Here is a 24,019-nt window from a genome sequence, read left to right as displayed (position 1 = left end):
TGAATGAATAAATTGTATATATTTGTTGTAGGTTGTTGTTCCAAGAGGTCCTATTCAAGCAAAAGGCCTGCTTCTATCCTGCATTCGTGACAATAATCCATGTATATTTTTTGAGCCTAAGGTTTTATACAGAATGGCTGGTAAGTGTAATATAGTACAGGTTTTATATTCAATCAAACCTTATGGTTTACACCACCTGTGAAGTAATTAAGTAATTTACAAGTGAAATAAATATTATGATTGGCTTAAAGTCATTCATAGTAATTTCTTGGTTTTTATAGTATTAAATAATTGCTTTTAACTACACCTCTGCTCCTCAAATAAGATCCAGTCAGGGGGTTAACTAGGGTTTTTTCTTTTGCTCTCAAGGCAAGAAGGGAAATAACACCCCTTTCCTGCTTGAAGATTCTTTGTTCTGAGCTTGAGTACATTAATATTTGATTTGATTTGAATTTTGTTGTTTCCACTTTAAAATCCCTAAAAGTAAAATATTATGAAAATATTCTAGAAACAACCACAAAACAATAAAATTTAAAAAGCACCATGTAAATGTAGTTAAGAAAGGGATTAAAATTATTAGAGAACAAAACATTCAGCTAAAGGTGTAACCAGGGATAACCTATAGTGGAGAAAACCACTTATTTCCCAGAATATATCTGCTCTGATGTTATAATTCGTACTCATCTGAAAGACAATGTAATTTTTGTCTAAGCTCATTTTGGTGCCCCGTCGGTTTGGCTTCCCCGGACATGTGCCACATAATTCTGCATCCTTTTACATTGTTTTCTTTTTTTAATTTTTTGGTTGTATATTTACACAAATGGGGCTTCACGTGTCAAAACCAGCATCAGTGACAACAACATAAAAATTAACTTTTTAATATATTCATATATTCATAAAAATTAACTTTTTAATATATTCATATATTCACCACATAAGTTTTGTCAGAATGATGGGTCATTTACTAAAAATCCATTTAATATTGCCAATGTAAAATGAGTATGTTTCAGCTTTTCTGTATTAAGACATATAATACTGGCACATTCTTATGCTAAATACCCAGTTTAGCAATTAGCAACAGTATGCTGGTTTTGAATGGCAAGCCTCAAATATTCTCATGACTATATTCTCAACAATATTATTAACCGTTTGTTGTAGTTGAGCAAGTGCCCATTGCTGATTATGAAATTCCATTGTCTCAAGCAGAAGTGTTGGTTGAAGGTAAGTTCAAACTTTGTAATTGTTGTAATATCAGATTAATTAGAACTACAAAAATATATAATCTTTTTAAACCATGTTTAACTTATAATACATTTTTTAGGGTGAAAGAAAAGATAATCCTATGTGACCCTAGATTATATAAAATTATCATGCAACCGGAGAATGGAGAATTTGTCATGGGAAGTCTTGGTGCTTAGAATTGTTGTCGATGAGACCTGGATTTGGGAGACAATTATTATGAATGAACATGCTTCATTTCACATTTTTTCAGGGAGCGATGTGACGTTAGTTGCATGGGGCACACAAGTTCATGTGATGCGTAGTGTCTGCGAGCTTGTGCAAGAAAAGTTGGGTGTGTCGTGTGAACTCATCGATCTGCAGACTATCTTGCCATGGGATGTTGATACGATTGCAAAGGTAAACTGAGAATTGTTTACCTTTGTTATTAATGTTAAACTACCAATCTGCATATACACTATACTAAAGTCTACAGGATAAGAGAAATCATAATATGATAATGATGATAATGATATATATTATGATGATAATATACTAATATTAATGATAATAGCAATGATAATGATAATAGCAATGATAATCATAAGAATGATCATAAAGTATTGAATACATGAATCCGATAAGTGTCTCTCTTGATTAGTCTGCAGAAGACTAATAGAAATAACAGTAATGATATAACAATTACAATATATTAACATTAATAATAAAAGCAGTGTATTGGATTGGATTGGATACACACTGAGGATAACCCACTGAGTCCTCAGACTTATTTCCAGTGGTGTCTTTCTGGTGGTGCATTAGGTGATACACCGGGAAACAATCCCCTTCTCTTTTCTGAAGAGTGTATAGTACTGCATTGAATACATGAATCCGATAAGTGTCTCTCTTGATTAGTCTGCCGAAGACTAATAGAAATAACAGTAATGATATGATAACAATTACAATATATTAACATTAATAATAAAAGCAGTGTATTGGATACACACTGAGGATAACCCACTGAGTCCTCAGACTTATTTCCAGTGGTGTCTTTCTGGTGGTGCATTAGGTGATACACCGGGAAACAATCCCCTTCTCTTTTCTGAAGAGTGTATAGTACTGCGTTGTTAAACGTACTCATGAGCCATTTTGCACACAGGACCAAAGGCTTGAACATCTCATCCGAAAGACTTTGCACTTTTGAAACTTGCGTTTCTAGCGAAAACACAAGAGGAGCAGTGATGGGATTAAACCATAAGAACCTTAAGAATGACAATAATACAGTAGTCATAAAAATATTTAGTACAGTACTGTAAATAATTGAATAGGTCTCTCAGATAAGTGCCATTCTTGAATATGCACCATACCAAACATGATTTATTTTTGGGTACTGTAATCACCACTATTAAATTGTGCCACACAGCTAATTAGATATATTAAATTGTTAAAATAAGCATCACAGCGACTAATGGACAGTATATATTACCCAACGTGATACTGTTAAACAAATCATAGTCATTTGTAACAAGACAGATGGGCCTTGTACAGCACATGGTACCATTAAATTAGATAAGATAATAGTTTGTAATAAGCTCAGTTCTTAATTAAGCACCTCTTTCATATAACAGGCAACAGAAAAGCCTTCAGCAATTTGATAACACTTTTGCTCTTATTTGATTATTAACATAGTGTTGGGAAATACTGAATTTGCTATGTTTTTCTTTTTTCTAGTCTGTAACAAAAACAGGTCGTCTGCTTATTGCTCATGAAGCGCCAATTACAGGTGGATTTGCTGGCGAGATTGCAACCACAATCCAGGTACTATAATAATATTTTTGCATAATTTTATCTCATGAATATTCAATAATTTGGTATCGCAATACCTTAAAAACATAAAATTCCAAAATCATAATCATGGCTATATATATTTATGACCAAGATATATTGTTGGGTTGCTAGAATAGTCTTAATCGTTTATAGCCGGCTGTTTCTTGTGTGTAAATCATTCTTCATTCAATATCAGCATCAATAAAATACAAAAAGAATGGTAATAAAAGTCTGGTACATGCAGGAAAAGTAGTACAAAATACTACACATTCAAATGAGTTAAAGCAAGATATTCTCAATGACCATGTCGTTGGCCTAGTTATTGCGTGGTATCCAATGACCCTGGCCAGTATGTCACTGCAACATGAGAAACAGATTTTCTCAAGCTGGATCGTAACAAGCATTATCATGAGAGTTCCTAGTTTTTTGTTTTTAAAAAGGAATTTTGACTTTTTATTTCCATTGAATCAGCAAATATTGGTAGCAAATTGACCTATTGTAGTCTTATAAACAGCTTTTTTTTATTAGCTCTGTGTATCATTACTTTTTTTCATACCTCTGTTGCAGAATGAATGCTTTCTCCATCTAGAAGCTCCTATACAAAGAGTGTGTGGTTGGGACACGCCCTTTCCACACATTTTTGAGCCGTTTTACCTTCCTGATAAATGGAGATGTTTTGATGCAATCAAGAAAATGATTAATTATTAACTAAGGTAACACTAAAATAATTTACCAGTGTTTATCTGATGATATGATCCATTTGATGCTATACAGGTGTTCAATAAATATCATTATATAATATGCACATATTGTCCTATATGGAAATATTTTTTCTATACCGATTCACACTCATTGTATTTCTTGATTGAACAGTATGAAAGTACAGAGGAACTATGCACTTATTGTTACAGTGTCTTCAACATCTTCTTGGAAAACTCCTTGTTCCTGACAGGACTGCAAGACCCTGATATTGCGAGTCAAGCATCTAAACCACCAAGTTATAGCTTTACTCAACTTCTGTGGTGTAATATAGAGATGCTGTACCTGTCAGCAGCTAGATTATCCAGAACTTAAACATAAATGTAATTGCTAAGTGTAAACTTAATCAGTGGCATATTTAAGGGGTGGTACAAGGCCCCCTTCCCCCCAAAAAATATATACTAGCAAGCCTCTCTCCCCCTCCCCCCATTGAAAATGTCCAAAGGAAAAAAATCATGCTCAATTAGTTGAAAATTACCTAATTTTGTGGGCTAGTTCCCCCTCACTTAATCATTGACCTTCACCTTCGACCCACCCCATTATCTCCCCCCTCCTCCATTTCAATATTCCTAGATACACCACTAAACTTAATGCAGTAGTGGAATATTGCTGTAATATGGAATTGTCATCCTTTGTTTACATTAAGATAGACTGTTATTATGACATGGGCTCATTTGAAATATCACCTTTGCAGGAGATATAAATAATCTGTGGCTCATGATATCGGTTCTAACACACCTGTAATGTCTAGATTTGAGGATATTTGAATCAAAGCTCTGCTAGATTTTAATTTTGGGCATCAAAAATAGTTATTAACAATTTGTTGCAATGCAGGATGTTTCATTACAAAAGACAGGCTCATGGGTCCAAACCAATAATTCTTTCCCCTTGAGACAAATATGGGAATCCACCAACCTTAAGCAGTCACTAAATGGTTGACATGTTATTCTTTTAATGTAGTAATCACAAGATTCCTTCTAAGTTTTGAATATTGTAAACTTCCCTTGTGATGTTAGGTATTGCAGCAATATGCACTTGGGACAAATTATCAATCTCCTGTTTTTTGGAATTTAAAGTTCTGAAAATTACATTTAATCCATGCTTATCTTGCCTAGTACAGTATTTATATCTCCTCCTATATTGTACTTTATCTCGCTCTATTAACATTTAGAGTGAATTTACTACTCATAAAAATCATTAAAACATCATTAATTTTACCTCTAGTTTTATTGAAGTAATTTTTAATCAATAAATGATTTTATTTAAGTCATAATTTCAGACTCTATCTCCATTTCCATTTTTGATTGGTAATTATCTATAGTCTTGGTATAAAATTAACATTCAGAATGTGACCTCAAAATGTTGAAAAATATCTTTAAAATGCTGTTAATGTTTGTTGAAGTGCTAACTGTAAAATTTTCATGTGGCACCTCTATGCTTAATATTAAGTCAAATATTTCTAGATAATAAAGTAGGTGTATATATTTAGCTATAACTTGCTTAGGGTCAGGGATGGCGTGCGCCCTCACTTATCACGAAAATTATCTATTGTACCAGGTATAAACGATTAGCCGTACTAGTTGCTAAATATAAACTGCATATTGTGAAGTTTGTTTATTTAATGTATAAATTATAAATATTTCTCTATCATAACAAGCACTGAAGTATGTGAATTCAAAGGTAGTGCATAGGTTAGTAGGCTGTTATTGCCGGTAAACCGTATCAATTGCTATTAAAGGAATTTGATAATGCTATTACAATTTGTATTTTTGTGTATCCAATGACAACTTTAATGCCTGGGACATCTGATATAGGCGGTTACGTCATATATCTTTATCACTATTATGACATAAGATATGATGAATAGCCTACTATATTATAATCCAAACATATGTAGTGAAATGATATTGAATGATATTAATTCGGCCGGTTCATGTTAATTAATTAATCTACATTACTACCTTTTACTTTAAAAACACTGTATACCAATGCACTGATAAACTGGTTTTTAGGATATTAAATTGATAAAGTGACAAAGTAGAGATGAGTTCGTGAAAAATTACCATTTGGATAGAACAAATTGTATGTCACATTGTAGTTTTTTAAGATTTTTTTTTAGCAGTGATGAGTAGTGGATCCGAGGTTTATCCAATGTGGAAGGTACTGGAGCCCAGCACACTGACGCCAATACCTGTGTGTACACGGTTCTGGTGGCGGCACCGTCACAACATCGGGAGTGCCCATTTTCTTTTCGTGTAAGAATTTGCAAACAAAATATTTTGTTAGAACCAATCCACAAACCATTGGTCTTGTCTTTATTTAATTTCAGATCAGATACAGCACAAATCTTTTTAATTTCCTTGAAAAAGTTAATTATACCGACCTCATCTTTTGCAAATATTACAGTATCGTCTGCTAATTGGGCTATTTTTACAGTATTTAATCATGAATTGCCTGTCAACTGAGTCGAAAGCTTTTGCGAAATCTATAAAAATTAAGGCAATTACCTCCACTTCAAATTCCTGGCCTCCACATTCTAAAGCATACACATACACCCACAGAGTAAAATTTAGACCCCAGAGGCTGCCTTACTGATTCATATTATATATACACATGCACATAAATTCCAATGGGAGGATTTGTCTTGTTAAGTCAAATGTAGTCCTATACTGTTACGGCACTGAGTAGGCCATACTGTAAAATCCTGAATTTTTACGAACTTTGGAAGGGCTTCTTTTCGAGATGGGCTTCTTTTCGAGGCTATTTTTGCAAAGTAAAAAAAGGGTGGGGGTGCTCTTTTCAAAATGAATGCTGTAAATTTTGGGAATTAGGCCTACTACTAAAAAACAATAAATAGGACCACTGTAACATCGATCTGTGTCATGGAATGTATTAAATTACCTTAACTTCTGTATAAACCAAGCATTTTTTCCATTATTTTTTTTTGTTTTCTTGAAATTCATATACAGTGTAGCCTATGTACTGTAATGTCTCGGGAAAAATAAAATCAATGCTATCCTGAAAAGAAGCTCAAACTCTTGAATTAATTCACTTAGGAAAGGACCTATTTACGAGCTTACTTCATGTTAGCTACAAGAAATACATCAAAGACAATGTTTTCAAGTTTTATTTACTATGGTACCATACGTCACACATACTAATTAGATTTTCTATGGTTGCCGAATATAGTATAGCTGATAAAAGATCATGAGAGTTTGTTGGCGCTTCATTTTTTACTATAGTATTTAAAAGTGTCATTTCCGGCCATCTAGAGGTACTTTTCCACACAGCTTTGAGTACATCAAGTAAATTAAATACATCAGTTTTTCTATAGTTTTATTTTCATGGTTCATCACTCATATTACAGTAATGTGATGATGAATTTTACTATATAAAAGTGTCATTTCCGGCCACAGGTACTATTTCCTCAAATTTTTGCACCCACCCACTACCGCCAAATCCTGCATCCTCTCCAACTATAACTGCTTCTGTGTCTGCTTACTGTTATAATATTTGACTAAGCAAGGATTAGTTCCATAATTGACATGGTTCTCCATCTTGGCTGAGTATCGTGATGCTGGGGGCGTGCGTCCATACGACTCGGCCAGAGCACGCGTCAGGTGAGCTGAATTTCCACAACAAATTCCAACAAAGTTGATTCCAATTTCCTGACACCGCTTTCCAAAATCAAACATATCACTTCGATTGCAGAATTTAAAATCCATGTTGGTTGGGAAACACATTTTTCCTATGAATATTTAAAAAATAGTTTAATAGGCCTTCGGTAAATTGAAGTCGTCTTTGTTTTGTAACTGTTTTGGATGAGTTGACCTTCTTGTCAGTATAGTAATTAAGTTGATATCTTTCTTGGGTCAGTTTGTCCTTATGTGAGGACAAAGTCTTGTTTTGTAGTATTCCCCACACAGTGGCGAATCCAGTAGGGGGCACGCGGGGCACGTGCCCTCCCGTTTTGCCACTAAACTAAAGGCATATTGAAATTAGCGCTCTCACTTATCTATTCTGAATATGTTTTCCCCTACCCCCTCCCCCACCCCGTTTGAAAAATTCTGAATCCGCCCCTGCCACAGTAGCCTAAATCCCTGCCCAGCTATCAAATTTGTTTTGACAAAAGCATATAACATGTCTAAATATGATCATGATGATATCACATTATGACCATATATAGGCACATCATGACTATATATGGGCATACAACAGTTGATAATCTGGACAGAGCTTTAAAATTTTGCCAGTTTCCTAATGATATATGCCGGCCTCTACTGTTGGTTTCTTACATATGAATTGAAGTGTCGGAAAAATGCAGATAAATTAAAGTACTATTATGTAATTTCACTGGGTGCAACTTTTCATCAATTATCTTTTAAAATAATTTTATTTTTGTTAGTCTTTCAGAGTTTACAAACCTAATTTGGTTTATTATTAAAGTTTAGAAATAAGTTACTATTTACTTCATTTTCCAGTGATATCTGTCTTTTGTATGTGCTGTTTGTATTTTGTTTATAAAAAATGAAATAAAAAGGAAGTATTTTTCAGCAGTTAAGTCATACATACCATTATCTTTTGGATCAACAAAGTTAAAATATGTTGGCTCGCTTGGTGTCGTTCTATATGGAACAGGTACGGCAGCCAGGTGCCCCTAAAAGAACGAAAGTATAGGCTGCGATTTAATAATCACTTTTTAAATTCATTTATCTTATTTACTTTTTTCACAATAAAAGATGAAAACAAATATAAAAAAACCACTACATACTTCAAATTAAAATTTTTTTTTCAAGAAAATGAAATGAATTAAATAATAATAATCACTTATAAAAGGCCAATATCACTAAACCGAAGTAAAAAGCCAAGGCGCTGTGCATGTTTAGATGCTAAAAAGGTGAGTTTTGAGTTTGGTCTTAAAAATAGCAACTTAAGATGAGTCGACAATATATTTAGGAAGGGAGTTCTAAAGTGTGGCAGCTGAAATTAAAAATGATCTGTGGCCGTTGTATTTGGTGTAAACGCTTGGAACACTGAGCAGATTAAGGTCAGAAGAACGGAGGAAGGATAAGGAACAGTGATGGCACAAGGATCTGCCCGACAGTGGGGATAAAGGCCCGGGGGGTAATGTCGAAGTCAACTTCCAAAACCGAAAAATATTAAATAAAAACATGAGAAACAAAGTGTAGCCTATGCAATGTAACCATCTAATTTTGACACTGTTCTGCTGACTTACGTTCCAATAATTTAATGTTTGAACGCTGAATTTACTGTGAAGAATATCTGTTGTTTCATGGGCTTAAGTCAATGGGAAAAGTAATATATACAGTAGTCAAGATAGCTTACAATAAAACGGCACGTAGATTGATGTTACTATTATCGTTATTGTTTTTTTTATTGTGATGAAATGTTAACACAAACAGTACACAAATAGTTCGATTAAGACGATATAGTTGCTTAACGAACAGACCTGAAAACATTTTTTTTTTAATTCCCCGACGGTATGTACTCGTCTTCCCCGAGGGGGGGGGGCGGCTAGGCTTCCCCGACGAGGGGGCTATAGCCCCTCAGCCCCCTCTGGCGCCACCACTGATAAGGAGACATATTTATAGGAGTTCAAGTAGGTAAGTTGTCTGTTGGAGTTGCATTGCTTTAAAAACGTAGTAGAATTTTATACTTTATTCGTGAATTAATTGAAAGCCAGGGCAAATTATAGAAACAAAACAAAAATTAATTTAATGTTCCTGGTTACCTTATTTTCTCAATAACTCCAGGCTCAAATGAATATTTTGAAAATGAAAATTTAACATGATGCAGTGTCTAACCTCATTTATATCTACAACCTATAACAATAACTTACCTTACAAACGGCTCGAACTTTCTCCATGATGGGTAGCATTGTGTCAGGTCCTCTACAGCAGTTCATGCCAACGACATCAGCTCCAGCATCTTCCAATTGTTTACAAGCATCCGGCAGCGTGAAGCCATCGAGAGTGGTAACTTCTCCATCGATAGTATTTCCAGCAGTGATGAATGTAGTAACGACAGATGGAACACCTAATTAGTAAACAGAAACAATCATAAAGTATGTTTACCTCTAATATTAGATGTGATATTTATTGTTTTGTGTGTGTGTGTTTTGTTTGATAGCAAATATTGGCAGTTGTACCTAACAATTATCAATAATATAGATCCATATTTAATGATTAGAAAGAAATGGTATCCTGGAAAAGAGGGGTGGGGGGTGGTGGGGTGTATGCTTTCCAATACCAGGGGCGGATTTAGGAGGGGCCCTCCCCCCTTTTGGGAGGTAAAAAAAGAAAGAAAAAAAGAAAGAAAAGAAAAATTTCGCGGGGGCATGCCCCGGACCCCCTACGACGGTGTTGTCTCAATCGGCCCAACTTTCGCCCCCCCCCCACCTTTTGGACATTTCTGGATCCGCCCCTGAATATATAGTCCTACACTTAAAGCCAGTTTAGAAAGAAGCATAATAGAAGTGAATGTTTCAAAATACTGGCACACCTTTCCCATATTCCTGAATTGCTTCCAGTGCCAGTTTAGCTTCTCCCAGTGTTATGAATGTCTCGGCAAGAATGAAATCCACATCATAATCAAGTGCCCACTCAATCTGCTCCTAGAATCATAAAAATGTTTCAACAAATTATAATTATGTACAATGGTGATGGTAAAGAGGCAATACCAAAATAAAAAACCCCTTTCCCAAATAAAAATTTATTTGATAATAAAAAACAAGCTGTCGGTGACATAGACATTAGCTAATAAGCCCTTCACCCTGTTTCAAAAATTCTTGATGAACAGGGTTCAGAGGCGGATTTAGGGGGGGGGGGAGCCGGCCCCTGTCCCCCTCCCTTTTTTTCGAAAAGTAAAAATAAAAAGAAAGAAAAGGGAAGTACTGATCGCCCAAAACGCCCCAGAGATTATTTCCAGGCATCTAGAAACAAAAATTTCCCGGGTGCATGCCCCCGGACCCCTAAGGTAGTGTTGTTTCGCGATCAGTTCCCCTTCTTTCAGGACATCCGCCCCTGCTGTTGTCAGGGGCGGATTTAGGGGAAACCACCCCTCCCCCTGTTGGAAAGTAAAAAAAAAAAGGAAGGAAGGAAAAGAAAGAAAGAAAAGGAAAAAAATGATAGCCCAAAATGCCTCAGAGGTTATTTTCGGGTGTCTAGACAACAACAATTTCGAACCCTAAGGCAGTGTCACCTCGACCGGCCCCACTTTCGCCCCCCCCCCTTTAGGACATCTCTGGACCCGCCATTGTTAAATGTCTCACCTTAAAAATTGCTTTTGTTTTTGCATACGACTCTTGATTCCCAGGCTCATAAACTCCAGTGTTGCAGATATTTCCTGCCAGAAGTTTCCCCGATTCATCCGCAACTTCTTTTGCAATTCGCAATGCTTCTCGGTTTATTTTTTCTAACTCTGCCTCTTTTTCAATCACTTGCATTTTTTTTCGGTGGGCATAGTACTATAAACATCAATAATAATTATGACAAATAAATATTGAAGCAGACATTAATGCCATAGAAGTTATTATATAACTAATGAATGTCTTTCAACAAATAAAAATATTCTTCTTAACTTGAGACAACTATATAGAAAAACTTTTGGAAAATCTTAAAGGCTACAACCACAAACAAAATGATATATCTTGCATTAAATTACCAGATATGCAACAGGTTATAACCGATAGAACCACCGTGAATAAAACGGTTCCCCATTACCGGAGAACCCTTGGACAGATGAATCTGAATATGGCAGAGGATACGGAGGTCAAATGTACAGAGAATATGCTCGCTAATATTAACCATAGCTTTGAACAAAATGATGATTTTAATGATGACGTTCATCTATTTGATGTTGAAATATCGTTGGATGATGTTATATCGGCATTCAATAAGTATAAAAATAACAAATCTCCAGGAATTGATACTATAACTAACGAACTTCTAAAAAATGGTGGAATTGGTTTATATAATGCTACTCGCATGTTTTTTAAACGATTGTTAACTTTACAATCCATAGTTCAAGATTGGAACAAAGGTAGGCCTATTATTATTCCGATCTTTAAAAGGGTGACAGGAATATTCTAGATAAATACAGGGGCATAACCCTTAGCTCATGTGTAGGAAAAATGTTCAATATATTAATTTCTGATGCCATTTCATGTTATCTAGAAGATAAAAACATATGATGATGTCATGATCCTAGCAAATAATGATAATGAATTACAGCGTAGGCCTATGCCGATGGCTGGATATAGCGGCTGACTTCAGCAATGCCTTCAAACTTAGATTCAACCATGAAAAATCTAAGATATTAGTGACCAATAAATGGGTTGATAAATGGTAAAATATGGCAGCTAGGGAAAGATACTATCTCTGAAGTGGATAGCTACAAATACATTAGTTGCATATCTCAAAATTTATCAGATCATAATCATATTCAGGAAGTTATTAAAAAGGGAATAGAATGATTGGATATATTAAGTCAATTCTTCAATCGAGTCGATTACCCAGACGACTATAATCGTGTTTACTATGGAGATATACTTTGGAAATCCCTCGCTCTTTTCTATCCATGCTTGTGCTGCATGGTTGGCGGGAGGTCATACAGATATCCAGGGTATGGAAAGACTCCAAAAAAAAGAAAAACTATGGTGACTTGGCAGTCAATAGCATCCTTGCAACATTATGGAATTCCCCATGGGGCCTTAGTGTGTGTTCCATATGTGCTTGATCCAGTGACTGAGGGGTAATAATGTAAGCCATAGAGGTCTCTACAATATGCGCTATATAAGTCGACAATTATTATTATTATTATTATTATTATTATTATTATTATTATTATTATTATTATTATTATTATTATTATTATTATATTTATAATAGCATAGAAATATGACGACTATTAGTTAGTACAACGTCACATATCCGCCACAAAACACCTTTAAGGTGGAAATGGCTGGATAAAAATCGAGGATATTCTCAATTTATGTGGTACAGAATATGTATTTAATATTAATTATCCACCGGAAAACGGCTGGAAAGTCCTATGTAAGAAGTCTCAAAGAGATCGATGCAACCACGCTATTTGAAAGTGCACAAACAAAGCCATCGTTGGCAATTTATATACACATATACACAGATAATTTCAGAGCAGCAAGTCTGAAGTTCAAAGCCCGCTACCTCTGCAATTGCTTGTAAATGGTCTGAAAATGCGATTTATGTAACAATGGAATTGAGGATATCACATATTTTCTTTTTATATGTAATCGCTTGAATGAAATTAGAATTGACGAGTTTAAAATTAGAGAAATGTTTATGTATGGGAATTATAAGAAGTGACCTAAATGTAAAACTGATGTAGGCACTCGGCAACATTGATTTATACTCGTGCGAACAACAGTGTGACGAGGTCAGCTCCATATTTGACAGATATTGTAAAAACTATATTAAACGTACATGGAATAAACGTTATTTTTTTAAACATAAAACGAATCATCACTTTGTATAAATTTTGAGAATTGTCACTGTGTGTTTTATCAATATATCTTACTCCCGTATGTCTTCTTTTATAAATTTTATATGTTCTCAATTACCAAAATTTACTGTTGGCATAAAATTTAAGCATGACTTTTATATCAATTTTATTTTACGACTTATTTTTTTTTTTAATTTGGAATTTCGTTTTTATCCTGTTATCACATTTTATCTCTTTTATCTCGTAATATCGTTTTAAATATTTTTACAACAACCTTTACTAAACTTTTTAATGGGCGTTTTAAGTGTAAATACTCAATTTTTGTGGAATTTGTTAACGTTTTTATTGTATTAAGTCTTGTATTGTATTGTTTGTACAGGTATGTTAATTTTACGAACGCGCTGCAACAAGAGTGCGTTCGCCGCTGTTTTAAAAGCGTCGTTTCATATAAAGTTATATTATTATAGTTTATAGTTCTTTTGTCTTAGTTTTAACGTCAGTCTTCCAAATGGAAGAGTCCATCGTCTTTCAAATAATGAAAACATAATATTTTTACAATAATATTAATAATAGGCAAGGGTAAAATTAATGGAACTGAGGCACATAAATACTTAGAAATACTGTATAACCATGGAGGTATAAAATAGGTATAACTAATGGAACAAAGTTTACTTCTCGTGGGAGTCCGTCCCGATTTCCGGAGACTCCCGCGTGTCGTGGAAACCAGTGGTGGCACCAGGATTTGTCCGACGGTGGGTCCGAGGTACCCTGGGGGAAACAATGTCTCCGACGAACAGTAGTGGCTCTACGGGGGGCCAGGGGGCACACATCCTCCCATCAGGGAGGCCTTGCACACCCACCCCACCCCACCCCCCCCCCACGAGGAAAAAAACCACAATCTGTCGGAGAGTAAAAAAAATTATATTTGTATTTTTTACATATTAATAGACTCTAAAATCGATTATAAGCCTTCGAAAACCCAAAATTGTCATATTTCGTGGTCAGGTTTTAGCTACATTCGACTACCTCCCACATCGAGGACCTTGGGCCCCCGTCTGGGAAATCCTGGCGCCACCACTGCCGACAAAATGTGGGCGTGGTCGGGTGTCGCTCCAAATCTCTCGAAAGTGTTCTAGGGGGCGAAATATATGACAATTTATCGATTTCAAAGACTTATTTAATCGAGTCTACTAATATGTAGAAAATACATATAATTTTTTTTACTCATCTATGAATTTGTTTTTTCTTTCCGACGGGGGCCCCCGCTGGCGCCACCCCTGGTGGAGACTTGGGATCTCTGCATATTATTATATGCTTACCGTAAAGGCCAACACGACGTCACTACCAGCATGTACAAACTCTCTGTGCTGCTCCTTCACTAGCTCGGGATGTTCAATGATCACTTCTGGAACGAAAGCACCCGCCTGGAGGTAACCACGTCGTTCAAACACGAACAAGTAACCCTCAGCAATAAGTATTGTCTCACCATTTTTTAAACGTTCCTTTAGTCCTGTAATTACAGTTAATAAATTTAAATAGGTAGAACCCACCTCAGGCCCACCATAGCTGGAGCTGAAGTTAGCAAATTTTAAGAATATGCCCCTCTAGAAACTCGGAAATAATGACACTCTCAGATGGTAAAATGCTTTTTCAAAGCAGTGTTCCTCTGCCCTCTGCGACAAAATTATTGACTTCTTTCCGACAGGAGCTAGGCCTATGCTCCCCCTCCCTTAAGACTCCCCTTCACTCACTGGCGTCGCAAAGGGGCGGATCCAGATATTTTCTGACGGGGGGGGGGGGCAACAGGTAGAACACACCCACCTCAGGCCCACCATGGCTGGAGCGTGAGCAGATTTTAAGATTATGCTCCTCTAGATGCTCGGAAATAATGACAATCTCAGATGGTAAAGTGCTTTTTGAAAACAGTGTTCCTCCACGACAACATTCGATTTGGACGACGCGGCGTTCTACGACGGGCAGTGGCGCGTGAAACCGTACTGCGCATGCGAATATGTGGGGAAGTCATTCGTTTTGTGTCCTGTAAATCGAAACTGCTTTGATGAGACGGAAGTAATAGAATGACGTTCATGGTTGACTGAATTCCCCGTCGCAACTCCCCGCGTCGCCAATTTCGAAAGCTCGCTATTGACTTCTTTACGACGGGAGCTATGCTCCCCTCCCTTAGACATCCCTTCACTCACGGGCGTCGCAAAGGTCTAATTAAGGACCTATATAATGATTATAGCACGGAATGGCACTCATTCCGGCACGGGCCCCCGGCTGGATCCGCCCCTGGAATCATATGTTTGATCCATGGACCGGGGGATGTAGCTCGTTTAGTGGGCCTACCACGGCCTACTGTACCCTTCAGGGCCTTTTGCTGAGACCAGACCCAGACCCCAGGCACCTCCCGCTGGTCGTCAGCTTTTAATGTTTTGTAATTTCAGTGGTTGCGGTTTTTTTCCCCTTTAAACCAAAATCGTGCACACGGGCGGCTTCTTTGCGCTCAAAATCAAAAATAAAACTTGTATCACCTACCTTTAACATTTCGAGGCATATTTGCTTCAAAAACTTTCAGTGATGGGTGCAATAGACTTATATTAAAAACGGCCTATTTTGTAATAATGGTATAAAATAATAATTATGTACAGGCTGAGTAGGCCTACTTTTTACTTTTCGCTAGTTTCAACCAGTTCATGCTGGTACACGCTGTAAACATAAAAAAAAACCTCTGTGTGATCTGCGATGCAAATCAAATAAACCTAGTTCAAAAGTTCATTCATTCATTAGCAATCTGCAATGCTGCTGGTCCGTTTATGAGTTCAGTTGTGAGATTCAGTTCTTCAACTAATCTCTTTAAAGCGCTTTTCTTTTTATTTCTTCGTAATGTCCGATGTTAAACATATCCATAAACATCTCACGTGTCATCAGTCAGTCGTCAGCCAAGTCAAAATACAACAAGTTTTCCGCAAGTATATAGTACACATCATGTAGGGAATGTATTTTAATGAGCACTGTCTGTTAATACACCAACATTTTCTTACCCCTGCTATTGAACAGAACAAAACACAGAGATGGAACTTGGCGGGCACAAAATCGGGGTGATACTACGTATGACTTGAAAAGAAGGCTATTGACGAAACACAATGATCAGAACAAAACACAGAACTAGGTGACATACAGTCCTGTTTTGCAGGACAATCGAAAAGTATTTTTACTGTTCTTTGGTTCACTATTGTCAATTATCATGTAAAATAAGTACGCTTACGATTGTTATTGACGATATATAAAAGTTTTACCTTTATGATTTATAACAATTGGGCTTCTTCTCCATGGATCAGGCATCAGGAATCTGCAATCCTTAAAATTTTAACATGTACATGATAAAGTTTTGACTTCCTCTGGGCCACTATGTTAAATATATCAGAGAGCTAATAAAAATTAATAGTCAATACCAACCTTGGGAGTTTTCTTTATAGTTCTGTTTACAGGGTTAAATTTTAGATCTAAGTGGGGTAACCTCCAACTCATAAAGGTCAACTCAGACAGCGTCGGCCGACGCAGCCCGACCCGATTTATCGTCGGGGACAGTCTTAAGCCGTCGTGAGAAATATTAAACATGTTTAATATTCTACGACGCGACTGCCCCCGACGTAAACCATCGCGTCTGCGTTGAACTCACACAGACCCGACGCGACAACAAATCGCGTCGGGCTGCGTCGTACGACACTGTCTGAGTGGGCCTTAACGCGCTTTTGGATTTTTTGAAGCACACAGTGAAGAATATAGGCCCACGGCGGAAAGTACGGTACCCAGTGATCGATGATTTTTGGCGCTATTTATTCTTATATCATCTTGGTTTCAAACCACTCCGTGCACATTACCCATGGGTTGCATTTTTGTCTTTACTTTATTTAAAATGGCGAACTTTTTTTTCATTATTTTTTTTAAAGATTTTTTTTAACAGTGCACGGTAGTAGAGCCTAGGTTTATCTAATGTGGAAGGTACTGGAGCCCAGCATACCGACGCCAGTACTTGTGTAAGTGTGCATATACTGTACGTACAATTGTGGTGGCGACGCCGTCTCGATATCGGGAGTGCGCATTTTCCTTTCGTGTAAGAATTTGCAAACACAATATTCATAATTTGACATTTTTGGTCGCTTACTCACTTCATTACTTGAATGACTTGTTTATTTATTTTTTTTATTTTTAAAATGTTATTTTACTTTTTTCTAGTTTTTTTTTTTTCAATATGATTTGTGGTCTGAATACTGTCAGTGCCTTGAGACGACATTGTTGAGGAAGGCGCTCTACAAAAATGTCCTACCATTACCAACGCACGTACGTATGAACATATTGAGAAAGTTCTTTGTGGATTAGTAGGAGCAGAGCAATAACACTTACAAGTTAGTGTTGGAATGTAGTAAAGAATGCTTCTGACCTGAAAGCCAATGAAGTCTTGAAAGATGCATGTCTTCAAAACAAAAACAAGAAAAGAACAAAACAAAAACAATTGAGTGGTGCAATGATTTTGAATTTATTGCCAATTCTCTTACAACGCTCAAGTGATCGGCACTGAATAGGCTTGTTTGTCATTGTATAGTTAAATGTCAATACTGTACTAGCATCACTATTAAATCGACAGGTCCAAATATAAAATTCCTATAACCACTAATATATATATATATATCTATATATATATATATATATATATATATATATTGCCAAAAGAACGATTGAACAGCAGACAGCTAATAATTTTCAAAAACAACACAACAGATCGTATCTTCATCATATATATATATATAGTTCCCAACTTTTTTAACCATGCATTAATTGAATGATACCAAATTAACCCTAAAACAGCTTCTGTGTCTGCTCATTATAATATTTAACTAAGCAAGGATTGGTTCCATAAATGAAATGGTTCTCCATCTTGGCTGAGTATCGTGATGCTGGGGGCGTGCGTCCATACGACTCGGCCAGAGCACGCGTCAGGTGAGCTGAATTTCCACAACAAATTCCAACAAAGTTGATTCCAATTTCCTGACACCGCTGCCTTACTAACTCTCATTATACATGCATATAAATTCCAATGGGATGTTTTGTCTGGTTAAGTCGAATAAAGTCCAATTCTCTTACAACGCTCAAATATTTAACTAAGCAAGGATTGGTTCCATAAATGAAATGGTTCTCCATCTTGGCTGAGTATCGTGATGCTGGGGGCGTGCGTCCATACGACTCGGCCAGAGCACGCGTCAGGTGAGCTGAATTTCCACAACAAATTCCAACAAAGTTGATTCCAATTTCCTGACACCGCTTTCCAAAATCAACCATATCGCTTCGATTGCAGAATTTAATATCCATGTTGGTTGGGAAACACATCTTGCCTATGAATTTTTAAAAATAGTTCATTAGACCTTCGGCAAATTGAAACCGTTTTTGTTTTGTAAATGTTCAGGCCAATTTGTCATTATGTGTGGACAAGTATTTTTTTCCAAGGTCTTGTTTTGTAGTATTCCCCACAGTAGCCTAAAATCCTGCCCATACATGCCTAAATATGATCATGATGACATCACAACATGACTATATATGGGAATATAACAGTGTTTTTGTCAAAGAAAATTTGATAATAATAATCTGGACAGAAATTAAAAATTCTGCTAAAATAATTGCAGTGGGTACAACCTATCTGCAATTATCTTTAAAATTCATTTTATTGTTTTTAGTCTTTTAGAATTTACAAACCTAATTTGGTTTATTATTGAAGTTTAGAAATAAGTTACTATTGAATTCTTTTTTCAGTGATATCTTTTTTTTTTTATATGTGCTGTTTGTATATTTTTTTTAAAGAAATTAAATAAAAAGGAAGTATTTTTCAGCAGTTAAATCATACATACCATCTTTTGGATCAACAAAGTTAAAAAATGTTGGCTCACTTGGTGTCGTTCTATATGGAACAGGTACGGCAGCCAGGTGCCCCTAAAAGAACACATGTATATAGGCTACTGGTACGATTTAACAATCACTTTTTAAATTCATATATAATTATAGTATTGACTTTTTTCACAATGAAAGATGAAAAACAAATTAAAAAAAAAAACACTACATATTTCAAATTAAAAGTTATTTAATATTTTTTTAAAGAAAATGAAATTAAAGAAATTAAAACAAAGATTAATTCAATGTTCCCAGTGACCTTTTTTCTCAATAACTCCAGACTCAAATTAATAATTTTATGAAAACTTAACTTCCTGCTCACCATCTCATTGGCTGATGCAGTACCTAACCTCATTTATATCTATAACCCAAATATTCAAAAAATGTTTAGCTAGTGACTAGTTCCAATTTGTTGAGACCAGCGAAAGGCCGATATAAATTGTGAAAGTATACTTCTTTTTAAGCCACACCCATTCTCTTTTATAGGCCACAAGTCTTCCTAATAGGCCTATTATTATAGTGTTGTACTACGATAGGCCTTGTTTTGTAAAAATGAGGGAATGAAGTAGCGAAGGACAGGGATAAAACAACTTGCAGGTTCTCCTACCCACCCACTAGAAATTTTCCGAGCACAGCAAAATCCGGTCATGTACGAAGTAGTTAAAACAATGTCAGCGCCAGAAATTTCCCGATTAGGAGTCTGATACCCCAAAATGACCCATATTTACCATCAGTCCCACCTAGGTTGAGGCTGAGGTGAGTAAATTTTTAAAATAGACACCTCCATATTCCACGAAATTGCGCTTTCCGACCGACTGTAAAAATATGTTTTGAAAGCAGTGACATCGCATCATATCATATCAGCGCCCTGCACCCCGCACTTAATCCTATCCTATCAGTCTACTAGATACAGTGACCTACACTCAAAAAGTCAGACTCTTGCTACCCCCGCACTTAGTCACCCCCAGTCTGCCAGATAAGAGTTAGCTGCACTCAGAAAAAGCCAGACTCTTATTTTTTTTAAATGCCAGAGTAGGTGGTCGTGTTTAATTAACAGGAAAAAATTTTTTTCCGTAAGTGATGAAAATTGGTCGGAAGAATTACTTATTTTTAGCAATGTTGTGCGGGCCGCTTCAAAATCTTTGGCGGGCCGGGGTTTCTCCGGCCCGCGGGTTGAATACTTGGAACCTATAACAATGACTTACCTTACAGACGGCTCGCACTTTCTCCATGATGGGTAGCATTGTGTTAGGTCCTCTGCAGCAGTTCATGCCAACGACATCAGCTCCAGCATCTTCCAATTGTTTACAAGCATCCGGCAGCGTGAAGCCATCGAGAGTGGCAACTTCTCCATCGATAGTATTCTTTCCAGCAGTGATGAATGTAACAACAGATGGAACGCCTAATTAGTAAACAGAAACAATCATAGAGTATGTTTACCTCTAATTTTAGATGTAATATTTATTGCTTTTTTTTTTGTGTGTGTGTGTGTTTGTTTTGTTTGATAGCAAAGTTTGGCAGTTGTACCTAAATATTATTATGTCAAATCATTTATTTCAGAGATGCAAACTTAACCTTTAAATTTGTATCTGTGTAATTGATTTATAGATAGGCATAGGCCTACCTACGGCAGAGTGAACCTTTCCTTTTTGCTAAGCTCCTCACCTTGGATACTTTTGCTAAGGTTCCACAAAACAGTGTAAAAACATATGCAAACATGTGCTTTTATGGGGGAGGGGGAAACACACTTGCATGTGAGCATGCGCGAATCCCCGCCCTGTTGTCACTGGTCAGTTGAGTTCACATGACACTCTGGAAAAGTTCATTACCAATAATAGGGAGCTTTCGATTGCATGACGACGGTAGGACGTAGAACGTAATGACATCACTAATAGTCATCTGCGCATATGCAAGAATGTTAAGGTCACCTCGTCGAGCAGATTCTGGAACGCAATTTGTCCAAGGTCCAAATATGCTGAGAAAGTAGGATGCCAGGTAGGGCGGTCACGCATGAGTGATTCAGTTCTAGCGTCGCGTCGTCGCACAAATCGAAAGCTTCCCTAATATAGATCCATATTTAATGATTAGAAAGAAATGGTATCCTGGAAAGGGGAGGAAATTGGGGTGTATGCTTTCGATTTGTGCGCGACGACGTGACGCTAGAACGTCCTACCTGGCGCCCTACGTTCTCTACATCAAATTTGGCCAAATTGCGTTCCAGAATCTACTCGACGAGGTGACCTTAACGTTCTCGCATGCGCAGATGACTGTTAGTGACGTCATTACGTTCTACGTCCTACCGTCGTCGTGCAATCGAAAGTTCCCTATTTAGTTCCAATTTAGAAAGAAGCATAATAGAAGTGAATGTTTCAAAATACTGCCACACCTTTCCCATATTCCTGAATTGCTTCCAGTGCCAGTTTAGCTTCTCCAAGTGTTGGGAATGTCTCGGCAAGAATGAAATCCACATCATAATCAAGAGCCCACTCAATCTGCTCCTAAAATCATAAAAATGTTTTAACAAATTATAACCATGTACAATGATGATGGTAAAGACAATACCAACACAAAAACTCCCTTCCCAAATAAAAATTGATTTGATAATAAAATACAGGCTGTCGGTGAAATTAGCATTAACTAATAAGCCCTTTACCCCATTTCAAAAATTCTGGATGAACAGGGTTCAGGGGCGGATTCAGAGGACCGAGCCGGCCGGCCCCTCTCTTTCCACCCCTTTGAAAAGTCAAAAACAAAAAAGGAAAGAAAGAAAAAGAATTACTGATCACCCAAAACGCCCCAGAGGGTAGTGTTGTTTCTCTATCAGTCACCTTTCGGGAACACTGTTTGCCCCCCCCCCCTATTTTAGGGGCGAACAGGAATGGCGTAACTACCCCCTCCCCCTTTGAAAATTAAGATAAAGAAAAAAAAAAGGAAAGAAAAAATTGATCGCCCAAAACGCCTTAGAGGTTATTTTCTCATGTCCAGAAAACAAAAATTTCCCGGACTCCCTTGGATGCTGTTATCTCAACCGGCCCCACTTCCGCCCCAACTTTCGGAAATCTCTGGATCCGCCCCTGGTTGTCATATGAAAGGCCATTGTTAGATGTCTCACCTTAAAAATCGCTTTTGTTTTTGCATACGACTCTTGATTCTCAGGCTCATAAACTCCAGTGTTGCAGATATTTCCTGCCAGAAGTTTCCCCGATTCATCCGCAACTTCTTTTGCAATTCGCAATGCTTCTCGGTTTATTCTTTCTAACTCCGCCTCTTTTTCAATCACTTGCATTTTTTTTCGGTGAGCATAGTACTATAAACATCAATAATGATTATGACAAATAAATATTGAAGCAGACATGAATGTACAGCGGCGTAGCTAGGTAAGAACGGGCCCCAGTACAGGACTAACTACCGGGCCATTTAATGTGACGCGTCAACCGAGGACCGTGGCCTGGGTTATGGCAAGTGGAGGGGGGCGTTTTAAATTAATTTCAGAAGCCGTATTTTGAATCTAAAATTAAAAATTGTAGGATTAGTATACTGAATCACGTTTTCAGAGAGTGCATCGTAAAGAGTGTTTTTTATTCCACTTCCTACCCCTAATAAACCTGGGCTAGTAATAAATATTAATAGTAATCTGAACCTTCGTAACTATTTCAAGTGAGGCCTATGTGGTCTCAGTAGTTGTTCTAAGCCGTGGTATTCAAGTTTTTGAAATGGCCACCCTATAATTGAGCATAGCTAACTTGACGACCAAATAATATTCGTTCAAATACTTTTTTCATACATATATTATAGACCCTGAAATCGATAAAATTAGCCTAAAACCACTATTTTGTCATATTTACGTTCGACAGATTTTTAGCGACGCCTGACCACGGCGCACGTCCACTTTTTTCACGTCGGGGACATCAGCCCCCCCCCCCTGTCGGGGACCTTGAACTGAAATCCTGGCGTAGCTCTATATCTCTCGAAAGTGTTCTAGGAGGAGAAAAATATGACAATTAAGGGATTTCAAGGGCTTATTTAATCAATTCTACTAATATGTAAAAAAATAGGCCAACATATAAATTTTTTTTTTTTTTTTACCCCTCTATGAATTTTGGCTTTTCTCCCCGACGGGGGCCCCCACTGGCGCCACCTCTAGTGGAGACTTGGGATCTCTGCATATTATTATTATGCTTACCGTAAAGGCCAACACGACGTCACTACCAGCATGTACAAACTCTCTGTGCTGCTCCTTCACTAGCTCGGGATGTTCAATGATCACTTCTGGAACGAAAGCGCCCGCTTGGAGGTAACCACGTCGTTCAAACACGAACAAGTAACCCTCAGCAATAAGTATTGTCTCACCATTTTTCAAACGTTCCTTCAGTCCTGTAATTACAGTAAATAATGTTAAACCATTAAGAAATCATGTTTGGACCATGGACCAGGGGATGCAACTCGTTTAGTAGGCCTACCACGACCTACTGCACCCTTTACTGGAGCGGATGCAGGATTTGGCGGTAGGGTGTGCGTGCAGGGGCGCAGAATCTGTTTTGAAAGGTACCTATTAGTACCTACAGAGGGGCGGATCTAGAGATGTCCAAAAGGGGACAGAAAGGGGTGGTGGGGCTGATCGAAACAACAATGCTCTATGGGATCCAGGGGCATGCCCCCGCAAAATTTGTTGCTTTCTAAACGCCCAAATATAACATCTGAGGCGTTTTGGGCGATGATTTTTTCATATTTTATTTTATTTTATTTTATTTTTTGTTTTACATTCTAAAAG

At 37.0% G+C, this 24,019-nt stretch overlaps 3 protein-coding genes across 7 annotated transcripts in view; 1 reads left to right on the top strand and 2 right to left on the bottom strand.

The window, feature by feature from the left end:
* LOC117108909 (2-oxoisovalerate dehydrogenase subunit beta, mitochondrial-like) overlaps positions 1–5,844 on the top strand; it is a 9,313-nt gene extending 3,469 nt beyond the window's left edge. Inside the window, exons 6-11 of one of the 3 annotated variants that reach the window (XM_033251092.1) lie at positions 32–140; positions 1,159–1,221; positions 1,493–1,638; positions 2,950–3,036; positions 3,613–3,758; positions 3,998–5,844. In XM_033251092.1, the coding sequence (XP_033106983.1) occupies positions 32–140; positions 1,159–1,221; positions 1,493–1,638; positions 2,950–3,036; positions 3,613–3,753 (546 nt within the window). In that variant the 3' untranslated portion in view covers positions 3,754–3,758; positions 3,998–5,844. Of the gene's footprint in view, positions 1–31; positions 141–1,158; positions 1,222–1,492; positions 1,639–2,949; positions 3,037–3,612; positions 3,759–3,918 lie in introns of all 3 variants that reach the window. The other 2 variants (XM_033251091.1, XM_033251090.1) reach the window with 2 other exon arrangements.
* A 1,069-nt stretch (positions 5,845–6,913) lies between these two features.
* On the bottom strand, positions 6,914–16,010 carry LOC117108910 (betaine--homocysteine S-methyltransferase 1-like). The gene is made up of 7 exons (XM_033251093.1): positions 15,844–16,010; positions 14,625–14,815; positions 11,096–11,290; positions 10,327–10,438; positions 9,665–9,861; positions 8,377–8,461; positions 6,914–7,552 (listed from the first exon to the last, which is right to left on the bottom strand). Exons 1-7 carry the CDS (start codon positions 15,860–15,862, stop codon positions 7,281–7,283), a joined length of 1,071 nt encoding a protein of 356 aa, XP_033106984.1. The 5' UTR covers positions 15,863–16,010; the 3' UTR covers positions 6,914–7,280.
* A 1,811-nt stretch (positions 16,011–17,821) lies between these two features.
* The window catches only part of LOC117108911 (betaine--homocysteine S-methyltransferase 1-like), a 10,685-nt gene continuing 4,487 nt past the window's right edge, over positions 17,822–24,019 (bottom strand). The window contains exons 2-9 of one of the 3 annotated variants that reach the window (XR_004445433.1): positions 23,432–23,622; positions 22,361–22,555; positions 21,635–21,746; positions 20,454–20,650; positions 19,209–19,290; positions 18,619–18,698; positions 18,102–18,354; positions 17,822–18,030 (exon numbers count right to left, since the gene is read on the bottom strand). Coding sequence is in view for 2 of the 3 variants with exons in the window: in XM_033251095.1 (XP_033106986.1) it covers positions 18,166–18,354; positions 18,619–18,698; positions 19,209–19,290; positions 20,454–20,650; positions 21,635–21,746; positions 22,361–22,555; positions 23,432–23,622 (1,046 nt within the window). In the remaining variant the exon portion in view is untranslated. Of the gene's footprint in view, positions 18,355–18,481; positions 18,699–19,208; positions 19,291–20,453; positions 20,651–21,634; positions 21,747–22,360; positions 22,556–23,431; positions 23,623–24,019 lie in introns of all 3 variants that reach the window. The other 2 variants (XM_033251095.1, XM_033251094.1) reach the window with 2 other exon arrangements.

Source organism: Anneissia japonica, unplaced genomic scaffold (assembly GCF_011630105.1).
Source record: "Anneissia japonica isolate Jap-2015-1 unplaced genomic scaffold, ASM1163010v1 scaffold987_len1640505_cov201, whole genome shotgun sequence".
Classification (NCBI taxonomy): Eukaryota; Metazoa; Echinodermata; class Crinoidea; order Comatulida; family Comatulidae; genus Anneissia; species Anneissia japonica.
Note: the sequence above shows the minus strand (reverse complement) of the source record. Positions and strands in the feature narration are given on the sequence as shown.

Bases quoted from the DNA above. Each gene is read 5' to 3' on its own strand.
- LOC117108910 (XM_033251093.1), bottom strand. The intron at 9,862-10,326 runs GTGTGCCAGTAT...TTTACTAATTAG, and splicing joins AATTCAGGAATATGGGAAAG to GTGTTCCATCTGTCGTTACT. The intron at 7,553-8,376 runs GTATGTATGACT...AAATATTCATAG, and splicing joins TGTTGATCCAAAAGATAATG to GAAAAATGTGTTTCCCAACC.